The sequence below is a fragment of the Ascaphus truei genome, chromosome 5 (assembly GCF_040206685.1).
Source record: "Ascaphus truei isolate aAscTru1 chromosome 5, aAscTru1.hap1, whole genome shotgun sequence".
Lineage (NCBI taxonomy): Eukaryota > Metazoa > Chordata > Amphibia > Anura > Ascaphidae > Ascaphus > Ascaphus truei.
In genome coordinates this window covers 196,789,654-196,817,613 of record NC_134487.1, presented here as the reverse complement: position 1 = coordinate 196,817,613, position 27,960 = coordinate 196,789,654, and the positions used below count along the sequence as shown (strand labels likewise).

The window sequence follows — 27,960 nt, the reverse complement described above, 5'->3', positions numbered from 1 at the left end:
TCATCAGACCACCAACATTTAAAGCTCCACTAACACTCAGGGGGGGGAGTGTGTGTGTGTGTGTGTGTGTGTGTGTGTGTGTGTGTGTGTGTGTGTGTGTGTGTGTGTGTGTGTGTGTGTGTGTGTGTGTGTGTGTGTGTGTGTGTGTGTGTGTGTGTGTGTGTGTGTGTGTGTGTGTGTGTGTGTGTGTGTGTGTGTGTGGAGAGAGAGAGAGTGAGAGTGTAGGGGGAGAGAGAGAGTTTGTGTGTGTAGGGGGAGAGAGAGACCACAAGTAATCCATCACTTACCCACCCAGTCAGTCACCTACCCACCCAGTCAGTCACTCAGTCACCTACCCCTCCACCCAGTCAGTCAGTCACCTACCCACCCACCCAGTCAGTCACCTACCTACCCAGTCAGTCACCTACCCACGCACCCAGTCACCTACCCACCCAGTCAGTCACCTACCCACCCAGTCAGTCACCCACCCAGTCAGTCAGTCACCTACCCACCCAGTCAGTCACCCACCCAGCCAGTCAGTCACCTACCCAGTCAGTCACCCACCCAGTCAGTCAGTCACCCACCCAGTCAGTCAGTCACCCACCCAGTCAGTCAGTCAGTCAGTCACCCACCCAGTCAGTCAGTCAGTCAGTCACCCACCCAGTCAGTCAGTCACCCACCCAGTCAGTCAGTCACCCACCCAGTCAGTCAGTCAGTTACCCACCCAGTCAGTCAGTCACCCACCCAGTCAGTCAGTCACCCACCCAGTCAGTCAGTCACCCACCCAGCCAGTCAGTAACACACCCAGTCAGTCAGTCACAAACCCAGTCAGTCAGTCACACACCCAGTCAGTCACCCACCCACCCACCCAGTCAGTCAGTCACCCACCCAGTCAGTCAGTCAGTCAGTCAGTCACCCACCCAGTCAGTCAGTCAGTCACTCACCCAGTCAGTCAGTCACCCACCCAGTCAGTCAGTCAGTCACCCACCCAGTCACCCACCCAGTCAGTCAGTCACCCACCCAGTAAGTCAATCACCCACCCAGTCAGTCAGTCAGTCAGTCAGTCAGTCAACCCAGTCAGTCACCCACCCAGTCAGTCAGTCACCCACCCAGTCAGTCAGTCACCCACCCAGTCAGTCACCCACCCAGTCAGTCACCCACCCAGTCAGTCAGTCAGTCACCCAGTCAGTCAGTCACCCAGTCAGTCAGTCACCCAGCCAGTCAGTCACCCAGTCAGTCAGTCACCTAGTCAGTAAGTCACCCAGTCAGTCAATCACCCACCCAGTCAGTCAGTCAGTCACCCACCTAGTCAGTCAGTCACCCTCCCACCCAGTCACCCACCCTCTCTCTCTCTCTGTGTATTACCCACCCTGTGTGTCTCTCTCTCTCTCTCTCTCTCTCTCTCACTCTCTCCCTCTCTCACTCTCTCCCTCTCTCCCACTCTCTCTCTCTCCCACTCTCTCTCTCTCCCACTCTCTCTCTCTCCCACTCTCTCTCTCTCTCTCTCCCACTCTCTCTCTCTCTCTCTCTCTCTCTCTCTCTCTCTCTCTCTCTCTCCCACTCTCTCTCTCTCTCTCTCTCTCCCACTCTCTCTCTCTCTCCCTCTCTCTCTCTCCCACTCTCTCTCTCTCCCTCTCCCACACTCTCTCACACTCTGGATCTGGATATCTTATTTACCCTATATATCTTAACTGCCCTATACTACACCGAAATAACCTATACTGCTTTCTTCCAGATCTGACTCAAGCTTCACACGGAAGACATCGGAATCCCCCCTAACCCAGAAGACAGGTAGGGAACACCTCCCCTCCAATGTATAAGATTGCTGGAATGAAGGTACCTGGACATTGAGGGACTGCGGATCAGGTAAGATCCCAGGCGGGATTTCTGCTTTAGATATTGTGAAGCGGGGACGTCCAGACACTGGTTAAGGAAACTAGTCATTCACACCTGGCTTTTATTTCTAGGTCACACACACACACACACACACACACACACACACACACACACACACACACACACACACACACACACACACACACACACACACACACACACACACACGACTAATTGTAGTATAATGTAATACAATAAATACATTTATGGCAAAAACGAATGTTGTTCTGACTAGGAATTTATTAAATTTATTTTATTTATATATTTTAGTTTAAAGCGGGTTGGGGCGGGACTAGGGTTGGGGGCGGGGTTGGGGGCGGGCTCTAGGTGGCAAGTAGATTTTTTGGTTGGGCGAGTAGATTTTTGGGTGATTTGTCGAACACTGTATATATATATACCCTATATCCTTTTTTATACACTGGGATTTTGTTGTGTTGAATAGCACCTCCAATTGTTTAGAATTAACATTTATTGTACATCTTTTAGCGTAGATATTATTCTTTTTTATTGCTATATATATTAATTTTTTTCTCACACATACAGATGTTCAGTAGCTGACGTAATTGCACGCTGGAATGCCCCTTTTCTTTTTGTGTGACTCATTCTAGTAGTTTTGATAACCAACTCATCGAGGTTTTTGATCAGTTCTCACACAATTTGGCATGGTTGCTATTTAGAAAGCTTTGATAACCTTGCCAAATCATATGGGGGTGCATTTTCCTGAGATTTCTTGGTCCTGCCCAAACACACCGAGCCAGAGCTGACAAAGAGCTCAAACTTGCATTTATTCTAAATACGCTATTCTAGTAGCTCTGATGAGATGACTGGAGCTCTGATCTAGTGAATGTGTCACAGATCTCATTTTGCCACCCTAAGGGTGGTGAGAAGGGATCTGAAAGCAGGACTTAGAATATTTTTTTAATTTTTTCTCTATCAGATGGAAGACAAGAGTCTCCGGAGCTGATATGAATTAATACCAGATCCAGCGACCCCCGGCTTCAATACAATGCAATAAAAATACATTTACAGGCAGCTTCATAACCTTAGCGACTAACCGCTAATACAATGAAGTGGTTATATGACAGTGCCCGGTTTATTGTAGGCAGCCGGAGAGGATGAAGGTGGTATTTGGACCATGGTGGGTGTTTAAGACTTGCGGGGGTTTGCGGTAGGAGTTAAACCCTCCCTCTACCCACCTGGTAGGCATAAACACCCACAAGGGCCAAATACCACCTTCACCCACCCCCACTACCCACAATTAAAATTAAAACACAATACTAGCCAATAAACCCATTCATTGCCAGTGTGGTTTCCTATGCCCTCAGTGGGAGCAAAGATAACTCCAATGGCAATAAATTGTCACCCTACTACACTACCCCACTACACCCACCACCACCCCCCCACAACCACATACAGTACAGTAATGGGCAACATTTCTATAATCCAAATCTGGATAATAGTATTTTGCCCATTAAAAATAAAACATTATTCAGCCAGCATAAAATAAATAAAAGTGGCACACCCCTGCCAGGATGAAGGCCACCCTCATCACCATCCTCCATTTCCTCTGTGGGCATCAACAGTACATAAAAAACAAACTACTGTAATGGCCACAAACCCCTTAATCACCTTAGAGGTTATTAACCGCTATAGTAATTAAGGGCTTAACCCCCCTCCCCTGCTACCCACACAGGACACCTAACCACCCTCTCCTAGGCAACTACCCCCACCCTCTACCCATTGATTGGCACAGTGGTACATCATGCCTATATAACATGGGCATGAGTTGGCACTATTGCAGTCAATGGACAACCAAAAAAAAACAGCACCAAAAATACACAATAATAAAAAAAGCAATCCCCCAAAAAAACAAGAATGAAACAAAGCAAACACAAAAAGAAAGAATTAAAAAAGCAAACACCAAAAAAAAACAAGAATTAAACACAGCAAACAAAAAAAAAGCCAGAATTAAAAAAAACAATCAACAAAAATACATACAGTATCAATGAAATAAAAACAAGCATTTGCCAAAAAATGCATTGCTTGTCACTGTATTAATCTATAGCCCTAAAGGGGCATAGATAAATACATTGGCAGTTAATGGGCAACTAAAAAAATAAAAATTTTAAAATACAATCAAAAAACTTGAAAACCCAAAATGACATGCATTCAATATTTTTCATACCTTTAGATGTCTTCACCCTCCAATTCCCGATGCATCAGGAAGCTCTCGATCCGCAAGGCAATGCTCCTCGACTTCAGGTAACTTCTGTAGTTCTTTCTCTTCTTTTTTCTTCAATCTTGTGTATTTGTAATCCATTCCATAGGCAATGTTGTCCCATTGGCTTCTTAAGGTAAGATGAGACGGGACTGGCCATATATAAGGCCTGTGACATCACATTTGAGTGTCAGATGGTGCAGCTCCAATCCGATTGGATGATGTATCATATGACAGGGTTTTTTTTTTTTTTAAAGGATGTGACATTGTCTTTAAGTGAGGTATATCACATCCTTAAAACAACATTGTTGGCATCACATGATACTACAGATGCAGCTGCCATTATTCGAACATTTCACGCGTTGTATACCTCGGAATACCCATGTCATGGTGTGTGATTTCTTCCAACCGTACCGCCTTAAGACGTGCGTTGACTCGTGTTTTTATCGAGTGCAGAAAATGGCATTTTAGCATTGTCTGCAATACCGTCGAGAAACTCAAGTGGGCGATCGTGAGTTGTTGTTTTAAAAATCTAATAGCAATTACGGTAAACCTGTCTTTTATTGCCGTAAAGTACTTCAAGTGTGTGTGTGTACTGTAATTGTAATTCTAATATTAACGTTACAAGTTCATACTGTATAGTGTACATGGGAAAGAAGTCCTGTCTGAGGCTCCTTAGCCATACACAAATCCTCTAACTGTAGAAGACTACAAATATGAGCACACATCACTACTATCTTCTCACATAAAACAACAACTGTGTATGACAGACAACACCGAACAAGACCTACAAGACATACCAAACCAAGGACCCAAGGGGGGACACGATAAAGAGGGGAAGGTGGGGGGGAGTGGGGGTGGGGCCATGGGTGGTTCTCCGCATCCTTTGCGAGGATCTTGGTCTCGGTCCTCCGATCGTGGTTTGCCACTAATTATACCTCGAGTCCGACTCTCAATTCAACCCCTATTTTACGTTATTGCTCCGTCGGGGTTGTCATCGTTCTTGGTGAACCTACCTGTCCGTTATTATATGGTGTCCGATCCTGTGCTATCAAAGGAGAACACAATCGCTACTATCATTGTAATATTGCGACTGTATCCACCCCTGGGATATCTGTCTGCGCCAGCCGAGGCGTCCAGACTTTTAGAAAGTTTGAGCCAGTGTCATTGACTAAACTCGTCAGTTGTTCCATCCGGCAGACGTGCCAAATTCTATTCCTGATTTTGGGGATAACTGGTCATTCGTTTTGCTTCCACAATGCTGTGATCTCGCATCTCGTATCTGTTGACAAATGCGCTATTCATTTTTGCGTCGCACTTGACAGACCCTGGATCCGCCTGCCCAGAAGGAACACCCACGGTTCCAGGGGAATCTCCAAATTGAGTATCCTTTGTAACCAATCTCTAATTTGTTCCCAAATCGGGACCACTTTTGGGCAAGACCACAGCATATGTTTCAGATCTGCTACTTCCCCACAATGCTTTGGGCATAGCGGGAAATATCCCTTTACAAATGTAACTAATCTTACTGGGGTGTAATACCACCGCATAAGGACTTTATTCTAAAATTATGAATAAAAAAATCTTGACCATACGAAAACTGGAGTATTTACATATTACTGAAAAATGCATTTCATGTCACAGAGAAAAAATACAGAGAACACAAACACATGACATACCCATGCTACTATATAAATGTACACAGAATTATTATTGTGATTAGAAATCAAACTACCAAGGTATCATTTTAATCCAAAATTTCCACACACAGTATATACCAATTTGACTATCAATAGTATAGAAAAGGAGCTTATACGACTGAGGGCCTCATGCAGAGAGCAGCGCTATTTGCAATCTCGCCATTTTTAGGAGAAAATCGAGCTAAAAACAGCTGAAAATGGCGAGTTAGGGAAAACGCGCCATTTTTTTTTTCTATTTCAAAATTTCGCCGCGCGGCTGGCGAGAAACTACATCTCGCCAGTCTGAAAAATATCCGTAATTCAGAAAGGCGCGCTCGCCATCTAGCGGCTGTTTTTGGCACGATTTTCGTCAATTTTCTCCGCCAACTAAAGTTGGCAAGAAGCAGGAGGTCGCCGGCTATAGGGAAAAAAAAAAATGCGCGATTTTTTTTCCCCCTTTCAGCTGCGCGAATCTCCTCCTTTACAATTCTCCACATGCAGTAATGCTAAAAATAGCGGATTTCGCCCATTTCTGCATATGGAGAATAAAACTCTCCATTAAAGCTACTTTTTCTTAAACTCTCCAATTTATTCTAACGCTGCTCTCTGCATAGGCCCCTGAATTTCTTATGTACAGTATAGCTAATATTTTTCAAGGCAGCATTTATTTAATGGGAGTTAATATGTTGTGGCTGAGCCACATAGGTGAGCCATATATCATGTACAATGGTTCCCAGTGTAAAGAAAACATTTTATTTTAAAGGAAATGTTTTATCTCCCAGTCGACGTTGATTCCTCTTGGTGTCATGGTGTCCATTGTATAAATCCAGAACATTTCCTTTTGATTAAGGATGTTCTGGCGGTCACCACGTCTGACTGGGAGTGGAATATGTTCTATCCCACTGAATGTCAGAAGATCTAACTTCCCTTTTGAACATTCCAAAAAATGTCTTGCCACTGGGAACCTTTGAACTTTATTTTTTATACTTCTGATATGTTCCATTATACGAAGTTTTAATGGACATACAGTATTGTTCTCCCTATGTAGCTCATACCACAACCACATGTCAAGATGTATATCACATTGTTTGTATTGCATGTGATAAAACTCCTCAGTCTAATTTTGTCTTTATTTATTTTAGAATGCATCACTTTAACAGACTTAGCATAGGGGCAAACTTTACAAAAACCACATTTGAAGAAACCTGTCGGTGGAACAAAACCCCTAGTTTTTGTCTGAGGGTTTGTGTATATACTGGGTGAAATGTAATTTGACAAGGTTTTTGCTTTTTTTAAAACAAATTTTGGTAATTCTTCAATGTATGGTTTTAATTTGGTGTCTAAAGTCAAGACGTTCCAATGTCTGGCTACTATGGAGCCGATGGAGTTGGCTTGTCGACTATGTTGTGTGATAAAGTATAATGGTGTTTGAACTTTCCCACATTCCATTTTTTTACGTTTTTTCAACAAGTCTTTACGCGGAGTATGATAGGCGCACTCAAAAGCCTTCTGTAAGTCCAATTTGCAGTATCCTCTATTGCGGAATCAAGTGGCTAGTTGTTGTGATTGATTTATGAATTGATCCGTATCTGAACAAATGCATTTTAGCCTTAAATACTGAGTTTTTGGTATGCCCTTGATTAATGGGCGAGGGTGACCACTATCCACTTTCAAAAATGTGTTTCTAGAATTCAATTTCCTGAAAATGTCGGATTGGATACATTGATTTGAATCAATATATAACAGTAAATCTAAGTATTCAATTTTTTGACGGTGATAAGAAAAAGTAAAATGTAGATTGTAATCATTTTTGTTTAAATGGTCCACAAACTCCGTCAGGGACCTTGTGTCACCTTCCCAAATCAAAAACAGGTCATCAATAAATCTTCGATAGAAAATAATATTATTACGGAAAGGGTTTGTGTGACTAAAAATGTGCAAAAACTCCCAATATCCCATAAATAAATTTGCGTATGATGTTGCAAATGAAGTGCCCATTGCTGTGCCACGTGTCTGTAAATAATAAATAGTGTCAAATAAAAAATAATTGTGTGTGATAGATAGAGAATAGATTCAATAATAAATGTGGTTTGTGCAGGTGATAAAGATGAGTGGTTGAGAAAGTGTTGTACTGCTATAATACCTTGTGAGTGATCAATGATAGTGTAAAGAGATGTGACATCTAAAGTGACCCATAAATAGTTAGGGGACCAAGTGAAGGGTGAAAGTGAATTAAGTAAATCAGTGGAATCTTGAAGGTATGACGGAAGTTTGTGGACCAATGGCTGTAAAAAAATATCAATGTATCTGGATAACCCATCTCCCAAAGATCCAATACTCGATATTATTGGTCGTCCAGGAGGGTCAACCAGAGATTTATGGATCTTTGGGAGATGGTGGAAAATGGGGATAACTGGGTTTTGGACGAACAGAAAGCTTCTCTCCTTCTCGCGAAGTACCTGCAAAATAACACCGAAGTCCAGAATATTTTTTAACTGTGCAAGGAATACATCAGTAGGATCAGATTTTAGAGTTATGTATGAACTCCCATCTTGTTATTGTCGTAAAGCTTCTATCTTATACTTGACATTATTCTGGATTACAATTGCACCCCCCTTATCTGCATTCTTTATGACCAAGTTTTTATTACTCATCAAACTTTGAATGCTGAGTCGATCTTGTTTGATCATATTATTGCCGAGATTGGGGGTGAAATTGTAACCTTTTGCCAGCAACAGTAAGTCTCTTTCAACTAATTTTTCAAAGGTAGCTATGTGTGGACCCTTTACATAAGGCGGATAAAAGTTAGAGCGATTCTTTAATCCTGAATCTCTAGAACCTACCAGAAAGGAGGACGTATGGTCTACCTCCTCCTCTGTGGTTTGTTCATTTAAGAGGCTATTTATGTCTTGGAGGGTGCATAACTCACGGAATGAAGATAGGTCATCTTGTTTGGTGTTAATATCTGGAATAACTAAATCCAAATCCTGTGAAATGACAGGGTTAGTGGTGATGGAAATATTGGTTAAATCATCATTCACAGTTAGATTATCCTTATGAAAAAACTTTTTTAGTACCAATTTTCTAACAAAACATTGCAAATCAATAATAGTGTTAAACAATTTGAAGTTTTCAAAAGGAGCGAAATTCAGTCCCTTATTGAGTAACAATAATTCATTCCCAGAGAGAGGGACCCCCGAGATGCTAATGACATTATCTTGTTGCTCTAAGTGTATTTTTTCCTCTTTGAGACAGCGCCCTCGTCTCTTTGAGCGCCTTGTCCTTGGTCGTTTTTTGTTTGAGAAAAGAGTAAGGGTGCATGTCTTTGTTCTCTTTGTCCATATTCTGAATCATGGTCACTGCTGTATTCATATTGGTTTGAGATTTTGTTTGTAGAAAAAGACACTCCATGTGACCGATAATCGCTGTCGGAGGCATCTGAAAAACTTGATTGTTCACCTGCTTTCTTTTTTTAATATAGAGGGACGTGGTGTAGATCTCTCTTTGGGTCCTTGGGAATTCTGTTGGTTCTTTTGTTTAGATTTTTTATTATTTGGTGTGTTTACACTCCTTGTGGGGCGTGGTGGTTTCTGCCAAATATATATTTGACCGCGCTCATAGTCCAAGCGGTCCCTATCAAATTTTATCTGTTTTTTCTCCATGATTTCTTTGTCAAGTTTGCTAATATTCTGATATAAAAGTTTATCATTGCTGACAAAGGTAGGTATATTTTCAAACTTGTCTAATTGATCCTGGAGTTTTTTTATATTATCTAACAACAAATTATTTTCAGCTACTTTAGTTTGTATTATTAGCTCCATATGCCTCATTGAACAAGAGTCCAGTATCTTAGTCCAATTCTCCTCGAACCCTCTGTTAATAAAGCCAAATGATGGTGTTTTCTTTATTCTCAAACCTCTTGGTAATCTTTTACTTCGCACATAATTTTCCAAAGAGGTGATCTCCCACCATAGTCTAATTTTCTGGCTTAACAATTTCTCCAGTGTCACAAAATATAAAGACAGATTCATTTTATCGTCACATAGAATGTCCTTAGAATCATTAAAGATATACAGTAAGCTGCTTGTTTGGTGCGTCCTGCATTGTCTGAACAACATGCAACATAAGGTGTTGGTTTTGTATTCATATCACACATATCTTCATTGTCTGATGAAGCCATTGTGTCCCTGATCTTGTTGTGTGGGTTGGTATATGTTTTGATTAACAATATCTCTTTTGATGTATTATATGCACACATGTGGAAAAATATATATATGAGTTTTACTCCATAGTCATAATCTTTATATTTTGTAATCCATAAATGAAAAAAATCCCCTTCTCAAATAGGAAAAAATCCAGAAGATAGAAAACATATAATAGTATAATGAAAAAATGAAATAAGCAACAGTCCAGCCAATGAGCAAAAAAACTCTTTTTGTATATAATAAAATGTCTTTGTGGATGCTCGAGCCACTGGTTTCAATGATACTGTATGTAACAGAAGGTGGAGTTCCTCAATTAACTAATGCTGCAGAGCATTTGACCCACTTGTAGAAATAAATTACTGCATCCGGATCACTTGTGATGAAAAGCTGTGTGGAGCTATGTGAATTAACCCCTAGTTGGAACACGGTCTTGCAAGGAAAAAAAGGGTTGTCTGGGGGAAGTCCTGAGATCCACCCAGACCCCTTATATAAATCCAGCAACTATATGATCCAGTGAACCTGGGGAAGCTCCCACTTTCAAGTAGTAGTCATAAAGTACTCACATGAATCCATTTTCCGTCCGGGTCTGTGTGCTCCTTGCTGTGTGCAGAGACAAAACGAAATCACCCTTGCCGAGGGGAGAGGTAAATCAGCGGGCACAACTGTGCAGGAAAAATTGCAAAAAGGCTGGACTGGGCTATAAAAATACTTTATTTGAACATGGATTAAAAACCAAGAGGAGGGGAAACAGACCCCTGCGCCTCTAACGCGTTTCACCCAGTATGGGCTTTCTCAAAGAGTAGCGTTACACGTGCGCAATCCCCTAAAATACCGGAAGTAAACTGGACGTGACGTCACTCAGCCAATAGAATGCAAGTACTCCCGAGATGGTATGATGGGAGACTGCACTCATGGCTAGCGTGTGCTCGTGCGGGATACTCCGGCATAAGTGGCATGCACAATGAAAGCAATTGCAATACAAGATAAAAACAAGTGGTACTCAATTACAAATAATGTTAGGTATAATTAAATCTATGACCGCAAATCTTGGTTTGGAGTGGCAGATGTGCAATAATATGTACAAAAGATGTACAAAATCACTCACTTCCAAGACTGCGGTTAATGAAGATAGTATATAGCAAAAAATGCAATGTAAAGTTAAAAACAAGTAAAGTCAGGGGTTTGAGGATTTTCAATCAATTATTTTCATAAATTCATTACTTTCACATATATAGTGTGCATAGTTCAATAGTGTACTGTAATCATATTTTTAAATTGAAGTAGTAGTAATGTATGACAATATTACCAATATAATGAAGCATACATAATAACACACATTTTGTTGATACAAACAATGGCAACAATAAATTTCAATTTTTTCAATTAATCCATGTGTACCTACAAGACATACCAAACTAAGGACCCAAGGGGGGGCACGATAAAGAGGGGAAGGTGGGGGGGGGGGAGTGGGGGTGGGGCCATGGGTGGTTCTCCACATCCTTTGCGAGGATCTTGGTCTCGGTCCTCCGATCGTGGTTTGCCACTAATTATACCTTGAGTCCGACTCTCAATTCAACCCCTATTTTACGTTATTGTTCCGTCGGGGTTGTCATCGTTCTTGGTGAACCTACCTGTCCGTTATTATATGGTGTCCAATCCTGTGCTATCAAAGGAGAACGCAATCGCTACTATCATTGTAATATTGCGACGGTATCCACCCCTATCTGTCTGCGCCAGCCAAGGCGTCCAGACTTTTAGAAAGTTTGAGCCAGTGTAATTGACTAAACTCATCAGTTGTTCCATCCGGCAGACGTGCCAAATTCTATTCCTGATTTTGGGGATAACTGGTAATTCGTTTTGCTTCCACAATGCTGCGATCTCGCATCTCGTGGCTGTTGACAAATGCGCTATTCATTTTTGCGTCGCACTTGACAGACCCTGGATCCCCCTGCCCAGAAGGAACACCCACGGTTCCAGGGGAATCTCCAAATTGAGTATCCTTTGTAACCAATCTCTAATTTGTTCCCAAATCGGGATCACTTTTGGGCAAGACCACAGCATATGTTTCAGATCTGCTACTTCCCCACAATGCTTTGGGCATAGCGGGAAATATCCCTTTACAAATGTAACTAATCTTACTGGGGTGTAATACCACCGCATAAGGACTTTATATGCGTTCTCCTTTAATGTGGTGCAAACTGAGCTTCTGGCAGCAGCCTGAAGGATCCTGTCCCAGTCCTCGTCCTCTAGTGTCTCCCCTAAGTCTGCTTCCCACTGTCTGATGTACCTGAGTTGTTAATGCTCCGCGATCTCAGGACAGATCACCTCCTTATACATTCTAGAAGTCAGTCCCCTTGTGTCCGTTCCTCTTGAACACAGCTGGTCAAAATTTGTTCTTGCTGGCCTGATCGGGAATTTGTTAGAAAAATCACGGCTCTGGAGGTATCTAAAGAATTCCTTGTTCGGTATATCCTTTGTGGATTTAATTTGTTCAAATATTTTAATAAATTTTCTTCCCTCCAGATCTAGCAGCCGAGTAATACCCGACTGTATCCAGATTCGTAAATTATTGCTATTAATCCCTGGAGCGAAGTCCGGGTTACCGATTATCGGTGTCATTAGCGATTCCCTGGAAGGGAGATTACAAGTAATTTTAGTAGCCTCCCATACCCGTAAGGAATTAACTGTGGTCTGGAGCGGTATTACCATATTCCTTCTTTCCCTCTTGGGAAGCCAGATTAAGTTCTGCAGCTCTGTTGGTGCACAGCAGCTGTTCTCTAATTCCACCCACCTTCTTAATTTCGGATCTGTGTTCAATTGAATAATTTGACACAATTGGGCCGCCTTGTAATAAGCTAACAAGCAAGGTACCGCTAGTCCCCCTTTCGTAGTAGGCCTCTTTAAGATACCCTTTGCAATCCTTGGGCTTTTCCTACGGTATCCCAAATAAATTTCATAATTTGTGACTGTAGGGAGAGGATGTCCGCATGTACTATAGGTATGGGCAAACTCTAGAATAGATATAACATCCTTGTGAGGAGGTTCATTTTCACGCTATGTATCCTCCCAATCCATGAGATTCCCCCTTTCATCCAAGTCTTGAGATCCTCCCCCAGAGTCTTAATCAATCTGGGGTAATTAGCTTTATATAATGTTTTATAATCCCTCATGATGTAAACCCCTAAATATTTGATAGCGGAGGTTTGCCACTTGAAATTGAAGTTTATTTCTATAAATTTTTCCACCTCTTTGGGAAGATTTATGTTGATGGCTTCAGATTTGGTCTGATTAATTTTGAATCCTGAGATTTGGTTGAATTTACCCAAGATCCCAAAAACATTGGGCAGAGATGTGAGAGGTTTTGACAATGTTAAAATCACATCGTCCGCATACATAGCAACCTTATGTATCTGGTCTTCTACTGATATTCCTACTATTTCTGGACTGTGCCGAATGTGTGCCGCCAGGGGCTCTATACAGATGACGAACCGCAGAGGGGACAACGGGCTTGTTGTCCTGTCTTGTTCCGCTGCGAATATTAAATTGTTCTGAGGGGAAGCCCTGGTGTCTCGCCCTTGCCGTAAGGCCCTCAAATAGCGCAAGAATGGCTCTTAACAGGCGTCCTTCAATACCAAATTCTCTGAGCGGTTCTTTTAGGTAGGGCCAATCTATCATATCGAAGGCTTTCTCAGCATCCAGACTTAATGCCATGGAGGGTATTTTTTTCTTTTTAGCCACATCAATCAGATCAATTATTCTCCTGGTATTGTCCGCTGCCTGTCTGCCTCCGATAAACCCTACCTGATCCGTGTGAATGAGCCTGGGACGAACGCTACCCACCCTGTTTGCTATAAGTTTGGAATACATTTTGATGTCTGAGTTAATCAGGGAGATGGGCCAGTAGCTTTTACAGTCTACTGGGTCCTTTCCAGGCTTATGGATCAGCGATATAGAAGGTTGTAACATTTGTGTTGGGAAGGAGGCCCCCGCTAAGATTTCATTAAACAAATTTAACATTTGGGGTTCCTGAAATTTGAAATATTTTTTGTAGTATAAATTAGAAAAACCTGGCGCTTTAGCTGGTTTTAAGGACTTGATTACCTCTGCAAGTTCGTCGTATGTAAAGTTTGTCTGTAGTGCTTCCCTCTCCCCTCTGCTCAATGTGGGCAAATTTGCCTCTTTTAGGAATTTCTTCAATGCCTCTTTTGTTTTAGGGCTATGGGTGACCTTATCTCCATTATAGAGTTTCTCGTAGTACGTTCTAAACTCTTCTCCAATTTTCCCCGGATTTGATGTATGGTCACCCCCTTGCGTATGTATAGCGTGAATGTGGTAATTTGGAAGCTTATTTTTAAGCTTATTGGCAAGTAAAGTACCTGACTTGTTCGCTTTTTCAAAAAAATTACGACCAGACCACGCCATTTCCCTCTCAGCTTGGGAGGATAGAAGAAGATTTAATTTCGTTTTAGTATCTAATAGTTGTTTCAACGTTTGGTCCTGTTTCCGCTCTTTATGGCGGGCGGAAAACTCTACCAATTGATTTTCCAACTCCTTAATTTTCATTTCCCTATCCCTTTTCCTTTTGGAGGCCAAATTCATTAATATTCCCCTGAGAGTCGCTATATGAGCTTCCCACAGTATGGTGTTTGTTGTCACACTCCCTTTGTTCTCTTCGAAATACATCTTAATTTTCTCTCCCACCTCCCTTTCCAGGTCTGGTATTTTCAATAATATCTCATTTAGCTTCCAATTCTCTCTAGGTCCGTCTAGGGGTATTAATGTGCATCGCAGCTCTATAGATGCATGGTCAGACCATTATATATCATGTATCTCTGTACGAGAGACCCCCGGAACCATTCTCTTTGAGACAAGGAAGTAATCGATCCTGCTACTTTATTGCTTTATTGCTGAATTTGCCCGCTCACTCGCGAGTATGCTTGCATACCCCCCTTACCTCGCCTACCCCTTCAGCCTCCTTCGGGGATGCCTGGTGTCTTCGGGGATGCCTGGAGCACGTGTCCGGCGCCCGGCTGACGCGCGGCACGCGGCGGGGAAAAAAACCAGCCGCGTCTGCCTGCACATTGCGGTGGCAGCCGCATAAGAATAAAAGCGGCCGCCAGTGTATATCTGTCATGGGGATGTGAGTAGAATGTGTAATCCTTCACCCCCTGATGTTGTTCCCTCCATATATCTAAAAGTTGACAATCCTGCATTCCCTTATCGAGTGTTAGTATGTCCTTTCCACGTGCCGTGTTAGACTTTGTGCATCTCTCCAAGTCTGCGTTGAGTGTCCTGTTTAAGCCCCTGCTGATATTACATTCCCTTTTGCTACCTTTTGCAATTTTCTAAAGAAGCTAGTGAAGAAGTCCGTGGCTTGTTCACTTGGGGCGTATATTGCTGCCAGTGTGATAGGATGGTCCCGGATGGATCCCGTTACTATGATGTACCTAACCTCTTTATCAGTGAGTGTGCTATCTGCTAGGAATGGTAATCGGTTGTGTATTAATATGGCTACGCCCCTCTTTTTCACCTGTGCCGATGCTAAGAAACTCAACCTATAATCTTTGTCTAGGAATCTCTGAGTGTTGTCTCTTGCGAAGTGTGTTTCCTGCAACAACAGTAATTCTGCGCCGTTACGTTTGTAGTCCTTAAAGGCCAACCTCCTTTTCGCTGAACTGTTGAACCGTTAACATTATGTGAAATTAGTATAATATCCTTACTCATTTTTAATTTTGAAACAGAGAAAAACCCGGGCGCTCCCTGATTGAGTTCTTAAGAACAGGGGCAATGTGATAATGAACTTTACAACCTTATAGACAAAGGTCCCCTCTGGTTCGTCTTCTTGTCCTATGGCTCAGACCCCAATAGGATCCTTATCCAGGATCCTTATTTGTACAGGGATATAGAGAGAAAAAAGGGGGAGCACAGGTTGAAGAATTTGGGGTATCTAGAGTATCTAAATAGATATTTGTGGGTGTGCTTGAAAGATATATTAAATCACTTACACGGCCTTGTGTAAATGCTCTCACAGCAAGGTTTACTTGTCTTAGTGTTCTCTTGGTCGGTTGCCTTCTTCTTTTCAGGACTTGGTTTTCTTTCTGGATATCTTCAATAGTCCTCGGCTATCAATGTGGATGTCTCCCTCGGAGTGAACAGATTGAAAAACAGTGGTTTAGAGGGGAATACAGACAGTACTGATCAAGTCCAATTTTTTAGCTCTAAATGCATATATATATATATATATATATATATATATATATATAAAGGCAGTAATTACTGCCAGCACTCACACGGGCTAGTGTGAGTACAATCCTAGGGGAAGGTATCTTTTTATCCAAATCTGGTCTTTACACGTAGTGATCTATAGGTGTAATAAGGGTCCAGTATTTAGTGATATATATAAATCAAATAATACTCACACGGCCTTGTGTGAGTAAATACACATCAAGGTATCATTATCTTGAAAGTCTCCTTTTCTTCTTTTCAGGTTTGTGAGCTTCTTCCTGGTTTTCTCTGGTGGTCTTCAACTTTCAGTGTGGTAATCCCCCTCGGTGTGAACAAATTGGAAAACAATTGTTAGTGGGGAAACATCAACATAATTTTGTGATAACCCACTAGAAAAGCCCAAGCAGATACGTAAAAGCAGCAAAAATGCTGCAGGCACTCACACGGGCAAGTGTGAGTGCAATCCTAGGGGAAGGTATCTTTTTTTTCCCGTTGGTGTCTTTAAGTCTGGTGCCCTATGAGGGTGATAATGATCTGATATGTATAGATCTATAAAAATAAAAAATAGAAATAAAAATGATACTCACACGGCCTTGTGTGAGTAAATGCACATCAGGGTATCTTTAACTTCTTTGTGATACTGATAGTGTTAATCTCCAAGTGGGCCAGTGTAGGTAGATGACCCCTCCTTGGTGTAGATGTGGAATTGAACACTGTCACGATTTTCGTGGACTACAGCAAAATTTATTAAAAGACATATATAAAAACAATGAAAAAGGTGCATAAAAAGAAACATAAAAAGAAAAAGCCAGCCGTCCAAAGGAAATTGCTCGTGAGTCTCCTGGAGCGCAGCTAACTTGCTCCGCGTCCGGATATAGTGCTGCCTCCTCTCAGATCCACTCCTTGACGGTGGCTGTGCTGGGTCAAAATTGCCTAGTGGTGAGAGCAACGCGTTTCGACTTTTGGTCTTCCTCAGGCTCCGTAGTTTTAGAAAACTACGGAGCCTGAGGAAGACCAAAAGTCGAAACGCGTTGCTCTCACCACTAGGCAATTTTGACCCAGCACAGCCACCGTCAAGGAGTGGATCTGAGAGGAGGCAGCACTATATCCGGAAGCGGAGCAAGTTAGCTGCGCTCCAGGAGACCCACGAGCAATTTCCTTTAGACGGCTGGCTTTTTCTTTTTATGTTTCTTTTTATGCACCTTTTTCATTGTTTTTATATATGTCTTTTAATAAATTTTGCTGTAGTCCACGAAAATCGTGACAGTGTTCAATTCCACATCTACACCAAGGAGGGGTCATCTACCTACACTGGCCCACTTGGAGATTAACACTATCAGTATCACAAAGAAGTTAAAGATACCCTGATGTGCATTTACTCACACAAGGCCGTGTGAGTATCATTTTTATTTCTATTTTTTATTTTTATAGATCTATACATATCAGATCATTATCACCCTCATAGGGCACCAGACTTAAAGACACCAACGGGAAAAAAAAGATACCTTCCCCTAGGATTGCACTCACACTTGCCCGTGTGAGTGCCTGCAGCATTTTTGCTGCTTTTACGTATCTGCTTGGGCTTTTCTAGTGGGTTATCACAAAATTATGTTGATGTTTCCCCACTAACAATTGTTTTCCAATTTGTTCACACCGAGGGGGATTACCACACTGAAAGTTGAAGACCACCAGAGAAAACCAGGAAGAAGCTCACAAACCTGAAAAGAAGAAAAGGCGACTTTCAAGATAAAGATACCTTGATGTGTATTTACTCACACAAGGCCGTGTGAGTATTATTTGATTTATATATATCACTAAATACTGGACCCTTATTACACCTATAGATCACTACGTGTAAAGACCAGATTTGGATAAAAAGATACCTTCCCCTAGGATTGTACTCACACTAGCCCGTGTGAGTGCTGGCAGTAATTACTGCCTTTATATATATATATATATATATGCATTTAGAGCTAAAAAATTGGACTTGATCAGTACTGTCTGTATTCCCCTCTAAACCACTGTTTTTCAATCTGTTCACTCCGAGGGAGACATCCACATTGATAGCCGAGGACTATTGAAGATATCCAGAAAGAAAACCAAGTCCTGAAAAGAAGAAGGCAACCGACCAAGAGAACACTAAGACAAGTAAACCTTGCTGTGAGAGCATTTACACAAGGCCGTGTAAGTGATTTAATATATCTTTCAAGCACACCCACAAATATCTATTTAGATACTCTAGATACCCCAAATTCTTCAACCTGTGCTCCCCCTTTTTTAATTTTGCCTCTTTGATTCTGCAGAAATGTGTTGAATTTCCTGTAGGGGTCACTTGTTCCGAATCCGACACCTTTCTGCCCTCCCGATTTTCTTCTTTGGCCACCTGTGGATACATAGGGGGGGAGGGGACACACACAAGGAACACCTGGGGGCACATATACACAAACACATCACACTCAAATATGAAACACTGTAAAATATAAATCAACAATACTCAACGCCTTGCCACTTCTCCTCTGGCGCCGAGTTCAACGCCTTTGGGTTATCTCCGTCCGTGTTGGTAATATCCGGATTCCAGCCTCTGGCCCATACAAACGTCGGAGCTTATCCCTCCCTGACGCTCCTACCCCGCTCTTCTGACAACTTTAACCGTAAAACTATTTAACTTCTTCTGATCTGACCTGAAATCTTTTCCTGTGACTATAGTTCTTGTGCCTCTCGTCTCTACCTCTGGTGCAACTCCCCTGCCTTTGTTGTTAATAAATTGCTTCTTGTGCAGCCCTCTTATTCTCCTTACTTATCTACCTCCCAGTCTCCTCTTATACTTCTTTACCCTGTCGTGAGTCATACAGAAAGTCCCCTGTACTCTCCCTGCTCTTCTTCCGGCCCCTCCCCTTTATCTCACTTCCTCTAATGAACAACCTAAGCTCCTTCCCCTACTTCTTTCTCACCTACCTACCCTCTAATCCTAACTATCCCTTCTTAATCCCTATTCTCTGATGCTAGTGCTATCCTTGACCTTAGCTTATCCCAACTACCCCCCATTACAGCATCCCCTCCCCCCTCCCCCGATCTGCCCTTCTCCCCCCCCCCCCGTTCTGTGCCTTCTCCTCTCCCCCGTTCTGCACCTCTGCATCCCTCCCCCTTACAATGTTTCCTGCCTTCCACCCCTCATATTTGCCTCCACCCTCCACCCGCACTGCCCCTCCTCCATCCTCCGCCCCAGCACCGCCCCTCCACCAAACTCCCCTCCAGTACCGCACCTTTTACCCCCCTCCAGTACCACGTCTCTTACCCCCCTCCAGTACAACATCTTTCCACCCCTCCAGTACCACATCTCCCCCCCCCTCCAGTACCACATCTTTCCCCCCTCTCATAATCTCCGTGCCTCCTCCCCTCCAGCACCATTCCTCTTCTCCTTCTCCAGGATCTTCAGGGACCTTCCTCCCGTCATTTTGCTGTAACGTCAGCTTCCGTGCGGCTGCTCACACGCTTTGCCACGTCCAAGATGGCGCCTGCGGTATTGACTCCATATGATGACGTCCTTCCGGTCCGGCGCCATTTTGGATCGCACTTTGCATCGTGATGGATGTCCGTGCCTTTGCTTCTGTTTCCCACCACTCTGTACTTTCCGGCTCCTCCGTGTCATCATGGATCCAGGATTAGACCATTGCCGCTGCCATCTTCTTTACTTGGCAATGCTTTCCGGATAAGGTAAGTGAAGCAACAGTTTCATGTAGGGGTAAGTTTAATCCCTTTTCTGACAGGTTTTGACTGTCGGCACTCCACCAAGCTTCTTTCACTCCTATAGCACCATCACTAGATTCCAGGAACTGGCGAAAAATTCTTCCCAACCTTTAAAAAAAAAAAAAAACCTAGGGAAACGCAATAATGCCGAAACTTGTAACTTTATTGTAACATCTTTTGACTTTGTTCAGATCTTTTCTCTGTGTGTTTTGGGTGACTTGGAGGTCTGCATCCATAAGGGGTCTGGGGTTGTCTCCCCTGGGCTTGCGCCATTAGGGGCTTCCCCCAGCCCTAGCTTATGCAGAATGGCGGTTCCCTCTTCAGGGTCTTTCATTATTACCGTTCTGCCACTCCGGATCACCAGCAGTCCAAAGGGAAAAGTTCATCTGTACCGAACTTCCTGCCCTCTCTCAGAATCTTGCTGATGGGTGGCAGGTTGCGCCTCCGAGCTAGTGTGGCCAGAACGAGGTCCTGGAAGATTAGAAATCGGGTTCCTTCAAGCTCCACAGTGGTTAGTGGCCTTGTTTTTTGCAGGACAGCTTCTTTTGTTCAGAAATGGTGCATTCGCACAACAATATCCCGCGGTTGTTCCATCTGTAGCGGTTTAGCCCTTAGGGCCCTGTGACACCGGTCCATGGATAGGTACTCTTTTGAGGTGTCTAGCAGTTTGCTCTCCAACCACCGGGATATGTACTCCTCGCAATCCAGGACCGCTTCTGGCACTCCTCTGATCCGTATATTGTTGCGCCTGTACCGATTTTCGGCATCTTCTTGCCTTTTTCTTAGTTCATTAATTTGTTCTTGCAAGTCCGTTGATTCCCTATCCTGACGCTTGATTGCTTTGATGGATTGGTCCACTTTCACTTCCAAAGCCCCTGTTCTTTCACCCAGACCAGTCACTTCTTTAGTTAGTTGCCGTATCTCTGCTTGTAGCAGCGTTTTAAAGTTTTTATATAGCTTTGAAAAGTACTGGCATCTGTGCCTGGCTGCCCGGTTCCTCCTCTTGTCCGTCGAGCTCCGTCTCTGAACCAGCATTTGAACTGGGCGCCATTGCAGTCCCCGCTCCACTCTGACGGGCTCCCCCAAAATATTCTGTCAATCCTTTCTTCTTTGACTGTTTCACTCCTTTCCGAGACATCTTGCGAGGTTCGTTTCCCTAATCAGCTGTTTTATGCTTTGTATTGCACGTTTTATTCGTTTTTTATAATGTATTTATTGAGCGGGGCACGGAGCACTTATCCTACACGTCCATGCTCCCTGCCGTCGCGCATGCGCTTCCAACAAAAATTATTTTTAACGAATTAAGTGTTATATTTATACAAGATAATAAAGGGAAAAGGAGTAATACAAAAATACAACGTCGCTTCATCTTAAAATATTCTGGAAATGTTATGGGTATTCCTGTGGGGACAGATAGCAAGGATTGCTGCTCACCAGGTTTTCACTGACGGTCGGATCGCTACTGTAAGCTTGTGCTGGTGTTGTTGCCGGCGCTGTTGCTGGCGCTGGCACATTGCTGGATTGGGATTGATGAATTTTATATAGATTAAACCCAGCCTTTCTCCTTTTGAAGTTGCCATGATCAAACAAACTGTAAAATGTGGGATCACACACCAATACCCTCCCCTATCTCAAGGAGTAGGGGCGATGCAATAAAAACAATGATCATTAGTTATTGTTTGCCTTATCGAAACGCTTCCAACCACGAACATCAGGTGAACATTTGTAAAAATCATAGTTTGAAATGAAATATTAATATATTTCGGATACAGTCGCCATATTATCTGTTGCAGCATTAATTGCAGAACATATTAAAAATGCATAACTACAGTCAGGTTTTTTTATACGTGTACGGTGTACACATGGTGTCCAGTCCAGTTAGCAATTGTGCAGAGATAAGAATGTAGAAAAAAGCCCACAGCGTTGTGTCTTAGAAGTTTTTATTATGAAACGCCTACATTTGATAATGTCTTCAGCGTCTTCAAGGACCAAAGTCGATTCACAAAGGACCATTGTGGTACTGTACTGTAGACTTGGTTTTTATCTGTTTTTTAAACACCTGCAAATTGACACAGTAGCACAGTACTGTACACATTACAATTCATTCATTTCTGCCACCTGGCGGATACGTGAAGAATTGCACCCAAAAAATCAGAAACCATTAAATTCAAACAACGCAACCACGGTAAACACAGGGGTGCCTGGTGTGATTGGTGGCATGAATGCGGCGTGAATGCCACGTGGAATATAGCAGAGTACACGAAAACGGCACCGTGAAATGTTCGAATAACGGCCGCTTCATCTGAGGACAAATCAGATTGTGAGATATACCATGTGAGGCATCACATTGTACATCCCCAATCCGATTGTTCAAGTACCATGTGACATGCTCCATTTTTTTAAAGGAAGTGACATCATTTTAAAGGGATGACATAAAATTCTTTTTAAAAAATGGCTGCCGTCACATGGTACTGGAACAAATAGGATTGGGGGTGTACAACGTGGTATATCTCACAATCCAATAGTTTGAAGTACCATGTGAATGCAGGCTTTTTTTTTTTTTTAAAGATGTAACATCATCCCTATAAAATGAAGTCGCAGCCTTTTAAAAAAAATGGAGCATGTCACATGGTACTTGAACAAATCAAATTGGGGATTACTCACAATCCGATTAGTTCTAGTACGATTTGATGGCAGCCATTTTGTATTAAGGATGTGACGTACCTCCCTTGACGATGGTACAGCATCTAATTGGATTGGAGCTGCACCATGTGACACTCAAATGTGACGTAACAAGCCTTATATAAGACCTGTCCGTCTCATTTGACCTTAAGAAGCCAAAGGGACAATTTCACCGATGGAATGGATTCCAAATACAGAAGTTTGATGAAATAGGAAAAGAAAGAAGAACAGAAGTTACTTGAAGTCGAGGAGCATTGCGTCGTGGACCGAGAGCTTCCTGATTCATCGGGAATTGGAGAGTGAAGACATCTAAAGGTAAGAAAAACATTCAATGTATGACATTTTTGTTTGAGAGGTTTTTATTGTATTTTTTTCATTTTTATTTTTTTGGTTGCCCATTGACTACCAATCTATTTATCTATGCCCCTTTAGGGCTATAGATTAATACAGTGACATGCAATGCATTTTTGGAAAATGCTTGTTTTTATTTCATTGATATTTATTTTTGTTGATTGCTTTTTTTTTATTCTTGTTTATTTTGTGAGTAATGCTTTTTTTAATTTCTGTTTTTTTTTTGGTGCTTGCTTTGTTTCTTTTTTGGTGGTTGATTTTTTTATTGTTGTGTAATTTTGATACTGTTTTTTTTAATATTGTCCACTGACTGCTAAAGTGCCATAACATGACCATATTATAGGGGCATGGTGTACCACTGTGCCAATCAATTTGTAGAGGGTGGGGGTAGTTGCCCGGGGAGGGTGGTTAGGCATCCACTAAGATGATTTAGGGTTAGTGGCCATTAGTTTGTTTTTAATTGTACTGTTGCTGCCCATGGAGGACATGTATGTGGAGGACAGTGATGAGGATGGCTTTATCCTATCAGGGGTAAGTAGAACTTTTATTTACTTTATGCTGGCTGGCAAATGTTTTTTTTTTAATGGGCAAATGAGCTATTACCCAGATCTTGATCATAGTATTTTTGCCCATTACTGAACTGTATGTGTTGGGATGGGGTTAGAGGAGGAGGGTAGAAGGGTTGTTATATTTTAATGTTTCTTGGTGGTAGAAGGATTGGGTGAAAAGGGTAGTTTCACCAAGGGTGGGTGGTTAGTCCTATCTGGTGTGTAGCAGGAGTGGTTAACCCCTTTGTTATCATAACGGTTCCCACAACTATGGTAGTGAAGGAGTTAACGCCTCCTGCAACATTCCCGGAAGGCCTAACCACCCACTCTGGTGCAACTATCCCCACCCCATCTGCCCCCAATAAACAGGGTACTCAGGTCTACTGCCCGTGCATTGCCTTAACACCTAGCCACTATGGTAATGAATTTGTTTTTATTGAAATGCTAATACTAGTGTGCAGAGCAGGGAGTCCCTGAGCTGAGCTGCATTCATTTTAGCCTCGGGAACCCCCTGCTTCCCGAGTTGAAGGCCCTGTATGGGGTGCCGGTATCCCTCTGCAATGTTTAAATCTCCCGCGTCACGTCACCGGGACATTTAAATGCAAAGGAGATACCAGCACCACATACCAGGGCCTGTATCTCGGGAAGCAGGGGCTTCTCCATGGACCTGAAATTAATGCGGTTCAGCCCCGGAAACACACTGACCCCATACACTATTATTAAAATGTAAGTAAATCACTGTGATTGCCTGTGAGAGCTTTGCAGGGAGAGTGCAGCTCTCTATATACAGTAGCTTTTACAGAGTGGGAGAAGATCGAACGGGGGAGAACTTTGAGAGAGGCTGAGATCTCATCGCTTTTGTCCCGAACGATATTGGCATTTTCCTACCTCACTGTTTGAGATGGTTTCAGATTATTTCTGAATACCGTGATAACACAAATGAAAAAACGTTCGGTGGGAACATGCCAAACCGTTCTAGAAGGCAGCAAAGTTATCAAACCTACTAGAATAGGCCCCATTGTATTTTCAGCCCACTTCTGATCACAGTGCACAATTAATGCTGATTTCCCCCCTACTATATTGGTCTGTAACATTCCTCTGAAACTGTCTTGTGACTGCTCCTGACTTCACATTACTTTATCTTATTTCCTGGCTGCAGGTAAAAAGCAAGTTAAATATGAACTGATCCCTCTTTCAGTGAAAAGATATATATTTACACATTGATATATCAAGAACACTACAGTCTTTTAGAGGGGGATCCAATGAAAATCTATGGGGGTCAAATAATTTCATATAGAAGAAACTCCATGAAAGTATATGAGGGTAAATCATTTATTGTAGAGTAAATCCCATGAAAGTCTATGAGGGTAAATAATTTCTTGCAGAAAAAAGCTAAAAAAGAAAGAATGTGCGCTCGACAACCATAAACTTGTGCAAAAAGTTCAATGTGTATGACCTCAAAGAGTGTGGTAATGACTGCTGTAATGGTTTAGTAAATCTTAGAATGGCATGTAGTTACTGCTATATGTACTTCATGTGCAAAATGACAAGCTAAACACACCTACTTATTTTTGTATTATGACATCACCATACAGTATGTGTAAATAAAGGTAAGTTTTGTCATTCAACCTATTATAATATATAGACTGAGATGCAGTATAGAGACCCCTCACTGTATGTGAGTGAGGTCTAACTGTTCTAGAAAGGGTTAGTGTACCCCCCAAAAAGTCAAATGTCACTGTATTCTGTTAAGTACTGATAAATGTAAGTCCAATTCCAAGGTGGGTGGTAAGCTGTTAAATGCTGCCCCAAATAAGGATAACCAATCCTGTCAACAGATAGCAAGAACAAAAGAAGAAAAAAGGGCGCATTTGAAACATATGTTTAGGATTTATGTGCATGAATTCAAGGATACATTTGCAATTGACAATAAAAAATGAAAACTTTGCCTGTCAGTCTGTTCAGCTGTGTAGCCCCAATTAAGGGGATGGGGTGTTTAACCCATTTTGGAGTATGTCTGTCGTCCTTCTCTGCGTGCTTGGAGTGGGAACTGTCTGTAGAACCGATGTATGTACCGCTGCAGGTATCCTCCCTCTCTAGCGCTCGTCCTCTGGTTTGACAGCTCAGGGGGTGTCACGCAGTACAGCATAACTCCTGAAAGAAGCGTGACACCCCCTGAGCAGTCAGCCCAGAGGACGACCGCTACAGAGGGAGGATACTGTAAGGAATCTGCTCCTGGGTTTGACTGGAACTCATTCTTACAGAGCTATAGACTTTCCAGTCAAACCCTCCCTGATCCTGCAATCACCTGCTCCTTGCTGCCTCCAATGCAGCTCTTGCCTGATTGGCTTCCTGTGCTACTTAGTTGCTGCCCTTCCACTAGTATGTGCCTGAACATAGACTTTGCAATTCGTCTGCAAGTAACAGTGCTTGCCACAGATTTCTCTGTTTGGCCTGCTGGGCCTCCTTGTGCCTTCGCCCTGTTCTCCCTCAGCCTTACCTGTCTTCTCATGCTGAAGCTCTGGATCCCCAACTCTGTGGCTTCTGGTTATTCACCATAGCGGAGGCTATTCCTATGCTGAAGCCTTTTTGCTGAAGACTACCGTTGCCGAATTTTGCATGTGACCTCTACATTCGATCCTGTGACGCCTGCCCTGACCCCGGCTTGCCTACGGACTACACTGCTTCCTCCAATCCTAACATTGGCTACGCACGCCTACGGACTACGCAACCCGGACCTGGCTTCGTGGTCTAAGGTCGGTGTTTTCACATCCCCACCTCAGCCCCGTGGTCCGGCCCTGGTTTGTGGTGAGCATAAGCGTTACAGATACCTGCAGCGGTACATACATCGGGTCCACAGGCAGTTCCCACTCCAAGCACGCAGAGAAGAACGACAGACTGACTCCAAAATGGGTCAAACACCCCATTCCCTTAATTGGGCTACACAGCTGAACAGACTCACAGGCAAAGTTTTTGTTTTTTTATTGTCAATTCCAAATGTATCATTGAATTCACACACAAATCCTATATATTGGCTTCAAATGCGCCCTTTATTCTTGTTTTGTTTTTGCTAGAAGAAATTCCATGAGTGTATGGTGATAAATAATTGATTTGTATAGAGAATACCATGAAGGTATATGGGGGTAAATAATTTGTTGTAGAGGGACATCCATGAAAGTCTATGGGATTTTCTCTAACTGAAGTAACTCCTTTCTTGTCTGCTTTAGGTTCTGTAGTGGCCATCGATGCCTGCTTTGACAAAAACAAGAGAGGTGTCTACTCTGGGCACTGTCTGGAGACTAATGGCGCTTACTTCCCATGTGAAGCCAAGTGAGTACACGCTCACACTTACACCCATAATCCCTCACACTCACATCTGTATAAGGGGTCACACCTGGCCCCTGATTGAGGCAGTATATTAAAGGGGCAGTGCCACCTGTATTTTTATTTTTAAAGATTTCTTCCCAATACTACTGAATACAGTAGGATGTTTAAATCTCTCTAGTTGTCCCATCATAACTTCTTTTTTTTTTAAATGTTTATTTTATTCCAAAAATAAAATGAGCAGAAAACCTTAATCTACAAATCCCCTCTCACTTAGTGACTTTACATAGTTACAGAGTTAAATAGTTACATAGTAGATGAGGTTGAAAAAATACATACACTGGCGACACACTTTATTCGAGCTCGGCTAGTCCCACGAATTCGGGTATACCCGGGTGTATTGAGGTTTGTGACTGTTTTCTGCCCGAGTGCATTGAGTTATTTTCCGGCAGGGATTGAAGCATTTTATTCCCGCTGGCTGCAATACTGCACAGTATATATATATATATACTGCATTACAATTCATGAATTTATGCCATCTGGTAGACACGCGAAGCATTGCAGCCTATTAAACCCTAATCATTATCATTTAACAGATCAGCCGCCCATCAGCCAGGCATGAACCCAGGCTGGGAAGGCAAATGCAACGGGGCTTGTCAGAGGTGAGGAGCGGCGCATTCCAGGTATCTGCCAGGTACATACCGGGTATTTGCTCGAATAAAGTGTGTCGGTGCAGTATCTCCATCAAGTTCAAAATATGCTAAATTTAGAAGAAATATATTCATCCTATATTAACAATATTTTAAAATCAAAGGAAGGCAAAAAAAAAGAAAACCCCCAGTGAAATATTTTTCACTGCAGTCTCGTAAGGAGAAATTGTAATTACTTCCTGACTCCAAATATTGGCAATAACACACACACACACACACACACACACACACACACACACACACACACACACACACACACACACACACACACACACACACACACACACACACACTGACACACACACAGAACCACTGATACACACACACAGCCACTGACACACACACACAGCCACTGATACACACACACAAACACACACTGACACACACACACAAACA

At 42.6% G+C, this 27,960-nt stretch overlaps 1 protein-coding gene across 2 annotated transcripts in view; it reads left to right on the top strand.

Moving 5' to 3' along the window:
• LOC142495722 (zinc metalloproteinase-disintegrin-like cobrin) overlaps positions 1-27,960 on the top strand; it is a 1,243,131-nt gene that overhangs the window by 1,072,269 nt on the left and 142,902 nt on the right. For both annotated transcript variants that reach the window (XM_075601588.1, XM_075601589.1), the window contains exon 15: positions 26,758-26,860. In XM_075601588.1, the coding sequence (XP_075457703.1) occupies positions 26,758-26,860 (103 nt within the window). The remainder of the gene's footprint in view (positions 1-26,757; positions 26,861-27,960) is intronic.